At 43.9% G+C, this 9,359-nt stretch overlaps 1 protein-coding gene across 1 annotated transcript in view; it reads left to right on the top strand.

The window, feature by feature from the left end:
- LOC103369260 (23 kDa integral membrane protein-like) overlaps window positions 1-8,475 on the top strand; it is a 12,341-nt gene extending 3,866 nt beyond the window's left edge. Inside the window, exons 3-9 of the mRNA XM_008297936.1 lie at window positions 2,852-2,971; window positions 3,126-3,200; window positions 4,598-4,693; window positions 4,796-4,930; window positions 5,490-5,522; window positions 5,609-5,692; window positions 6,195-8,475. Of these exons, the coding sequence (XP_008296158.1) occupies window positions 2,852-2,971; window positions 3,126-3,200; window positions 4,598-4,693; window positions 4,796-4,930; window positions 5,490-5,522; window positions 5,609-5,692; window positions 6,195-6,287 (636 nt within the window). The 3' untranslated portion in view covers window positions 6,288-8,475. The remainder of the gene's footprint in view (window positions 1-2,851; window positions 2,972-3,125; window positions 3,201-4,597; window positions 4,694-4,795; window positions 4,931-5,489; window positions 5,523-5,608; window positions 5,693-6,194) is intronic.
- Window positions 8,476-9,359: the final 884 nt, after the last annotated feature.

Raw genomic sequence — 9,359 nt, 5'->3', positions numbered from 1 at the left:
TTAGCTTAGCTTAGCATAAACACTGAAAGCAGAGGGCTATATTTAGCCAGGCAAACCTTTAAAGTTTTACAGTTGTGTGCTTGACTGTTTCTTGGCCCCCAGAAAACTTATTTCGCAACTGGAATGCTGCCGTCGATCTGCCAGAAATATGAAATAAATAAATAAGGCCGTGCCAGGTGGATTCCTTCCTTGCTCATTATCTGTGTCAGGCCGCTGCCAAACGTGGGTTTACAGTTTCCCTTTACGGGATGTTTCCCAGCAGAATGAGCTGCGGATTTACTGTAATGACTCACGGGCGAAAAACAGCGAAATCAGAGTCAGATGTGATGCAACAATTAAAGCAATCAAAGTGTCCTTTCGGAGGTTTTGGGTTCAGCTCGTTTGTGTCGCTGCGCTCAGAAACAGTTCGAAAAAAAACAAAAGGTTGCGAGGGATTTCTATATAAAGGAAATGTTTGGTTCAGTCTAAAAGTTAATATTCTGAGAGGGTTCAGGGAGGCTTTGAAATAAAACAAAAGCAGCTGGTTGGTCTTCGTGCGAGCGGAGGCCGATCTGGTCGGTCGGGACATCGTGTTTGGAAATGTTTAAACGAAGTCGAGGCGAAGGACTTGGAGTGTTTATACGGAGGCGGGCAGGCGGCCAGATGTAGTGGAGGCTCTGGTTTCTCCTCCTAACGCAGAACAGATGCAGCTCGGGGGAGGTTTCCACTCCGGCAGAAAGCTCTCTGCGCTCCGAACGGTTCGGCCTCGTCGTTTCTAACTAATCGCATTTACCGTCCATTTCTGTGTTTTTAGAATACATCTAATCAAGTTTCACACTCATTTCCTGCATTCCCCGGGATGCAAGATTTAACTCGGTTAAAGGGCTGAAACCCGACACCCAACCGGTCCTCTGGACAGGTCGGACTCTGATGGAGGAGTTTTGTTTGAAGATTACTTAAACTTTCTCTTAATGTCCGTTTCTTCCACAAAAAACGCACGAAAAGATGATTCAGTCGTCGCATAATCTGATTAATCTGCTGCTCAGGGAAACCAGATGTGAAGCTACAGATGCGAAACTGAAGAAGAAGAAAGTTGTGTTTGCGCCGAAGCTGACGTCCACCTGTTGCTCAGGTAGAGGACATCAGGAAATGAGCCGAAGACAGATCTTAAGAACAGATTTCTACTTTTGTTGCTCGACTCCAGAACATCCGAGAGCCTTGTTGTGGAAACACTCCGTCGAGTTTTCCGCAACACTTATTGATAAAGTGTGATAATGAAACTCAAAGTCGGGCCCGATCCAGCAAACCGAGGCTGGTTCACGAACACCGATCTGGACGTTTCTGGGAGCTCACGGTTGTCGATGTAACTTTCCTACAACCCATGTTTTCGAGGCGTCTCTCCCATAAAGTTGCATTCTAGCTGTTTAATTGTTGACCGCGATCTCGTCCCGAACCCTAAACAGCAGCATCCGGTTGCGAGTGGTGGGAAACCACTTGTGTGGGTGGAAGCACGCACATCCGTTCACGTGCGAAGCGATGCCGGATTGCTCACCAGGCGATTGCTCCTGAGGTGTGTTGGTGAGTCATCCATCTGTGGATGAATCTCCTGGTCTGAAGTAGCGCTTGTTTTCCTGGCACATGTCGGACCACGTGAATTCCGCGAAGACTCGGGCAGATGATGAAATTCAACATCACGTGGGTCCTTCTGGACACGGAAAATCATGAACCAGAAGCGGCAGGTTTATCCACCTCCGCTGTTTTTTTTGGCAGTTTGTTTGTTCAGCACGGCATCGACGAGGGCGGTTCCCTCATCACTCGCTCGTTATTCGGCTCTGCGTTGTGTGTTTTTTTTCTCACGAGGAGCACATCTCGTTTAATCAAATTACCACAAACCTATTAAGCATCGATTCGGTGCAGGGGCTCTGGTTGCAAAGTTTTCTGGCGGCTTGGAGGCAGCAGGGTTCTCCGTTAGAACACGACACGGTTAGAAAGCCACAAATCCATCGAAAGATACAAAGACTAAAGTTTAATTTGTTTGATTTTCGATTGTACAACAATTGCCCACAGGTGTTACTAACACTAGGAAAAGAAATCGCGCCTCTACGTACTATAAATATACTGTTTGTGATCTGTTTCTACACTCCTCTGACTGTACACTGCCTGGTACTCGTGGTTTGTTTGATTTTTTAATTTTAAGTTAAAACCGGTAGAATAAGGTGACGAACATGAACCACTCAGTTTAAAATGTCGCTAATTTTTCCAACCGGATTCGAAAATCGCACAGAATTATTGCGATGACTTTCTGAAAAATGAAAATTTGCAGATTATTTCCATTTTTGCAGTTTCCAGCTGGTGGGTTTTGGGGTTCAGCGGGTTAAACCTGCATTTATTTTATTATTATTTTAGTTTGATTGTTTATTTGATGTGGACATCACAGTTACGTTGGACAAACCAGATGCATTCTTCCTAACAGCCAGCAGGAGGCGACTCCTCAGACTGCTAAAAAGAAAAGGAATCTATGCGAAAATGTGCCGTCCTTCATTACAGCTTGAAGTTAATTTAGGGAGTTATGGTCCCATTTAGAGGAAAATACACGATGAAGAAGTTTATGTTTTCCTTTGTCGCTGCTGTATCGGCGTATCCTCGACAGAGTTCCTGTGTTTGGTAAACATCCTCCTTTCTGTAGCTAAAATATTCCCATTCTCCATTGTCTTTTTGCAACTGATTTCTTCCTCTTCAGAGCTTCCATCCTTCGGTTTTCTTTTAGCACCAAGCAGCCAAAACCAGTTGTGACTACTTTGCGCATCTGGCTTGTAGCTCTGCGGTAACTCTGTGTTTTTGCTTTCGCTGTCGTCCCGTTTCGGCCGAGCAGCTCTCAGCAGTCGGGGGTCCAGGCCTGGGATGGATGTGGGTGTTTGCCATCGGCGTCCTCGGCATCTCCTGCCTGGGAATCTACGCCGGCTGCTCCGAGAAGAGCCTCGCCCTCAAAATAGTACGTACAAAAGCCCACGTCAAATAAGGCGAACAGACTTCTCAATTCTTCTCAAACACAAAACATCGATATCTGTATATTTTTTAAAAAAGTCTCGCAGCAAACAAAACGACTGCTGATTCTACGAGTGTTGCTCATGGTGTTTCATGTACAGTTTGCAGGTTTCATGGGGATCGGAATGGTCGTCATGCTGATCTTTGGCATTATCATTGCCGTCACAAGAAACAAGGTAATCTTTAATTTTAGCTACATGTCTGTTTATCTGTTAGCCTGTCTCTATCCTGTTGTAGCTAAAGTTCTCAGTCTTGACTATACTTGACTACTTTGGCTGTTTTAAGGTGACCCGAACCTTTGAGGGTGTTCCGAGTGCAAGAACCGGCCTTGTGGAACCTCTTTCAGGGTTTTCTTCCCCTTCAGTGTCCTCTTTGAATAGCAGTTGTCTCCTCTCTAATCAAACTTGCCATATAGGTTTCCATAAACCTTCAGTTTCCTACATACTCGGAAAGCAGCAGTCACATTCAGGAACTAGAGATGTCCTGGTCAAATCCCGATCGATACCAGTTTCCTTCGAGTACATGTACCTGCTTGACAAACCTACAGCTCTGCAATGCATAATGATGAACGTTTCTGCACTCAGTCTGTTCTGTATTGTTTTGTAGGTGGTTCAAGTCAATTTTTATTTCAGTTTTGTTGTTACGGGTAGGGTAACGTAAAGACCGAACAAACCGTAAACAAAACAACCCAACAAATCCGAAGTTTCCTCTGAATTCCCTTTGAGCAAGCGCTAAACCCCAATCTGAAGGAACCAAAAAAATTTCGGGATGGCCAACAGCAAACCTGTGACAGAACCGGGCTCAGGAAGGGCGGCCATCTGTCTCAACCGGTTGAGGATGGGGATGAACGGGGTGGTCAAGAACTTTGTTGTAAAGCTCTGGTAGGACACTGAGCGTACCGTGGCTCCACAAGCTCCAAAGGATGGCGAAAACCTGTATTCTCTATGTCAGAGTTTAGCTAGCAAAGGGCACCATGACAAAGACTTCTGTGATGCTCGATCACGTCTGACCAGAGCTTACATGTATGTGTTGCGGTCTAACAGGTTAACATACCTACAGTGACACAACTGGAGGCGGTCACTCGGACTACGAGAAGTTCATGTCGGCAACCAGTGATGGTTTAGCTAGCAATGGGCGCCATGACAAATACTACTGTGACACTTACTTAGACCACCAGACCAGAGCTTACGAGTTTACGACAAGATGGGATTGAGGAGGACAGCGTTCCTACATCTCAGTGCCATATGTCACTAAATCACAGAGCTGAATTAGAATCTTTGGGGCCTCGATAAATTGAGGTCGAATCAGGGTATCCCTACCAGTAACTACGACTTACTCTTTCTTACTTGCTTACTGAGTCAACAGCATCGGACTCCACTCCGCAGATGGCAACAGAAAGGCTAAGACAGCTAAACATTTGCACCACGCTGAGCCTTCCCCAAGTTCTTGGAGTGGAAAGCTCTCGGTCTCTCTCCGTCTACCTTGAAGCTAATGTCTTAGCTCAGTCTGTCTTGATGCTAATGTGTCTCCTTAGCATAGCATGGTGGTAACAGTGCTCCTTCTCCCCCTGTAGGTTAGAGATGCCTTCCAAAGCATCACCAGTGAAGCTGTGAAGCCCTACCTGGAAGACGAGGAACTAAAGGCGATGCTCCAAGTGCTGGAAAGCTCTGTAAAGTCCTTTGTGCTTTTAATTCTAATGGGAACAGTCTAGCTAGGCTACTTCAGAAACCTGCAGTGATTTCCGCCCATTGAAACCCTCGTGTGCTTGCAGTTCCAGTGCTGTGGAGTGGCGAGCGCCGAGGACTGGGGTACAGACATCCCCGACTCCTGTCGATGCAGTTCCTCCGGGTCGGGCTATGGATACGGATATGGATTTGGATCTGGCGGATGTAAACAACGGCCACAGGTTGGTTTTAAAAAATCTCAGCGAGGGCAAAACTAATTTCATGACTGAATATGCTAGAAATTAGAGTGCTTGGTGGCTGAATATTGGGTGGGTTCAAAATAAGTCTCCTCAAGGTAACAGCGATTTATAGCCGCCGCATGTTGTTTTTTTGTTCCCTTGAAAAAGTAAGAAAGCTAGCAGGAGGAAGTTCACCTATGTGGGTGTTTACTTTTATTTTTTAAGTAAAAGCCCCTGCAAAACAGGATGCATTGACTACAGTATCAGAATAAAAGTCTGAAATACGTTGGCTAGACTGTCACAATAAAACCTCCCTGATGTTCTTCTTCCTGCCTCGTATTAATGACTTCACTTTCAGAATAGGAGTCTGTACCCAGTAATGGAGATTAGTGAGCAGCTCTGCTGTTACCCAAATTTAATTTTCTTAAAATAAAAATTTTTAAAAAGTTTGGGAAACCACTGGTATTTACAGGAAGACAGCAGGATTCTGTGACGTATGCTGACCTTTCAGAGGAAAAGCTCAGAGGTGCATTTTTTTCATTGTGCTTTTGTTTCCTTGCAGGGAACCCGAGGCCCAGAAAAAATCTTTGCACAGGTATCCAATCAGTCAAGTTGCCAGTCAAATCCAGACAGCGTCCAGTTTTCCAGATAATAATTCGATTTTTTTTTCTCCTCTTCCAGCCTTGCGGTGACCTCATCTATTCATACGTCAACATGGTCTTCAAGGCCTTCATGGGCGTCTGCTTTGGTTTCGCCGTCACCGCTGTAAGCTCCACCAACGTTCTCCTTCGCTGTCGCCGTTTGTTAGGATGTTGTGTTAGCTTCAGAGGGAGAACTAGACAAGAAAACACGAGATTGAACCTCTCAGATGGACTCTTTGTGCACGTCTTTGATGTCCAGGAACAAATCTGGTTCTCATAAGCACCTTGTGCTTGGATGCGACTCTTCTGTAATTGCAAAATATCTTCAATCAAAAAGTCTGTGAGCATGCCCAGAAGATTAGGACATCTAAAGAACACTGAAAACACCCAAATCCTGATTTGTAAACTCTGTAGCGCTATGCCGCTAAACAGTGACTGGCAGCTAATAAATCATCTAATCAGCAAAATGAAAGTAACTTTAGAGATTTAAGAAAAATGATGTGTGTAAATACACTTTGGAAAGTTATTTGACAGATTTATTTTTTAAAATTAAACATAATATCGAGCGTTTTACCTGTCTGTCTGTCCGTCTGACTGTTCACCTGTCCGTCCGTCTGTCCTTCCAGCTGCTGGGCCTGCTGATCTCCCTGCTCATGGTCCACCAGATCAAGCGTCACGACGGCGCTGGAAGCTCGTCTATGGCCATGAAGGGCTACTGAGGACCTCCGACCTCTGCACTCGACGCACCACGTCCTCCTATTTACCTTTTTTAACGCCATTTCTGCCTTTTCCGAGCCAGCGAGTGGAGGCGACGCTGCAGGAAGAGATTTCGTTTTTGGGAGGAAAGAACCTCCGGCTTTCTATTGTGGAAAATATTGCTTAAATATCAAACATTTATTTTTTTGAAAATCAATATATATCTCTTTCTGTGGTAATTGATGTTATCGTGTATTGTACTCATAGACACATAATGTAGGAAATAACTTTAACACATCTGACTGCAGCTCTGTTAACCCGAGGAGGCCAATAAAAATCTTCCACTTTGGCCATTAAAAGAAATAAAACAAAATAAGAACGCCTCCATCCGACCACTGAGGCTAAAATTCTGAAAACGCAAGCTAGCATCTACGGTTTCCCCATCCCCGTTACACCTGATTTCAAAACAACTTAACAGTTCAAACACCTTTTCAGTTAAACCAGAATCTTGCAACAGCTACTTGTAGTTAGCAAAGTAGCTGGCAAGCTAATGGCTAACATTCTCGGCTAGCAGGAACACGCTAGCGCTAGTTCCGGGGGCTAACGGTGTGGCTGCCAGCTTTTAAGTTAGCAAGTTAGCTAATTCCTATGCTACCTAGCAGATCGTTCTGAAGATGTTGACTCCTGAAGGTAATTTGGCTAAAATCCTTGAGAAGCTAAAGTGAAAATGCAATTTTAAATTCAGGAACTACGATTTCTTGTTTTGTTATTCACTACTGGTTCTAACCCCTTCCTTGAGCTACTTGTAATTAGCAAAGTAACTGCCACTGCCAGGAACATGCTAGCACTGATTCTTGTAGCTAACAATGTGGCTGCTAGCTTTTAAGTTAGCAAGTTAGCTAATTCCTTTGCTACCTGGCCAATAATTCTGAAGATGTTTCACCATTTACAAACCATCCGACTTTTGAGAAGCACTTTATAAGCTAACGCTAAAAGCTAATGTTAAATAAAAGTGGACAGTGCAGCACGGCTAACGACTGATAAGATTTTAGATAAAAACATTTTTTAGCTCAAATTGTCCTGATGGAGGAAGTCTAGATTATTTTTAATGGTCTAGTTTTTCCTCAAAGACACAATTTATGCACTAAAGTTCACCAAAGCTGAACTGGATGGTTAAATTTGATTACAGTCAGCTAATTTAGCCACATTAAATGCTGGTAAGTTAGCAACATGTCGCGCAGAAATAGGTTGAAGGATTGTTTAAATTAGCTTTACGGGCAGCTTAGCTTTACATAAAACGTTCCTTTTTTGTAAATCCATTTAAAATCTGCACTAATGATAATTTATAACTGATTTTAGGTGAATTCTGTTCAGTAATCTGGACTTTATTTCTGAAGGAAACATGGATTCAGAACCTCCTCGGGTTAAAACGATCCGGTCAGAAGAGCTTTCCACTCGTCGCCTGTCTGTGTGATTGTAAAGAAAAATGTAACACGATGAATTTTGCATATTTTTCCGAACCTGTGTATGTCTACGTAGAGCACTTCTGTCGCGTGCAAACACGACACTCGAGGACCTGTATATGAAGCTGAACACGTTTTTGCTGAAGGGTTAAACGGTCGAACCCAAATGTGAAAATTTCACCAAAATGTCTGTTTTTCTCACAGACTGTGTTTAAAAGATGGACGTAGCTTCTGGGGGTGAAAACTAAAGCTTTAAACCTGCGTTCTCTCTGACGGCCAGCAGGGGGCGACTCCTCCAGCTGCAAAAAATGCACTGAAGTCTATGAGAAGATGAGTCTCCTTCTCGGTTCATTTGCTACCAAGTAAACATGTTTACCAGTGATTTTATGGTCTCAATTGCGAGTTCAACGTGTCCGTCAATGCAGCATGATGTTGATTTAGTAAATTATGATTCCACTTAGCAGGAAACAGACGATAAATTAGAGTGTATTTTAGGGCGGGGCCACTTTCTGATTGACAGGTCGCGAGCATATTGTGTGTTCTTGAGTTTCCAAAGTTTTTTAAAAAACCAAAAATGCCAAAGTGCTGGATTTAAAACACAACCCAGTGGGTACATCCATCTTTTATCGACAGTCTTTGGTTTTTCCTGTGGTTAGCAGGTAACTGCTCAGTGCAGGAAGTCTGAAGGCAGAAGAGAAAAGTTTCTGTCCTCTGATTCATCAGTACAAATAAAGGCCATGATAACGAACATGATTTGTTTATTTACAGTAAAAGGGGGGAAGGGGAAGGTTCACACAATGTAAGTTTAGACTAAAACCAGACGAACAAAAAACAGAGAAGCTTCGAGGAGAAACATAAAATTTGTCGATTCAAAATGCTACTCGGTGAAAGTTTTGTCACCATAAACGACAAGATGGCAGCAAAAATTCAGGGTTTATTCTGTATTTGTTGGACAAGTAACAGCTACTTGTAGTTAGCACAGTAGCTAGCAAGATAATTGCTACCACTTGAGGCAAGCAGGAGCATGCTAGCGTTAGTTCTTGTCACTGGCTGCTAGCTTTTAAGTTAGCAAGTTAGCTAATTCCTTTGCTACCTGGCCAATAATTCTGAAGATGTTTCACCGTTTACAAACGACCCATCTTTGGTGGAGCATTTATAAGCTAAAATCTAATGTTCAACCACAGCGGATAGCGCAGCACAGCTAACGACTGATTAGATTTTAGATTCGATTTTTAGCTCAAATTGTCCTGGTGAAGGAAACACAGACGAGTCATTCAGATTGCTGCTCAGTGAAGGTTTTGTCCAACGACTCGATCATTGCTGCCACTCAAGGCCAGCAGAAACATGGTCGCTAACAGTGTGTCAGCTAGCTTTTAAGTTAGCTAGTTAGCTAGTTCCTTTGCTACCTGGCCAATAATTCTGAAGATGTTTCACCGTTTACAAGCCGCCCATCTTTCGCTGAGCACTCACACACAAAGAGACAAACACAACTACAGGGCGACTCCAAATGAACCAAAGAGATGCAAAGTGACGGGGGGCAGATGAATGCCTGGTGTGGACCTGGACCAGGACCACCACAGTGAAGCACGGAGGTGGCAGCATCATGACACGGGGCTGCATGAGGGCAGAAGG

This window comes from Stegastes partitus, unplaced genomic scaffold (assembly GCF_000690725.1).
Source record: "Stegastes partitus isolate 25-593 unplaced genomic scaffold, Stegastes_partitus-1.0.2 Scaffold1260, whole genome shotgun sequence".
Classification (NCBI taxonomy): domain Eukaryota; kingdom Metazoa; phylum Chordata; class Actinopteri; family Pomacentridae; genus Stegastes; species Stegastes partitus.
This window is presented reverse-complemented; position numbering and strand designations above follow the sequence as displayed.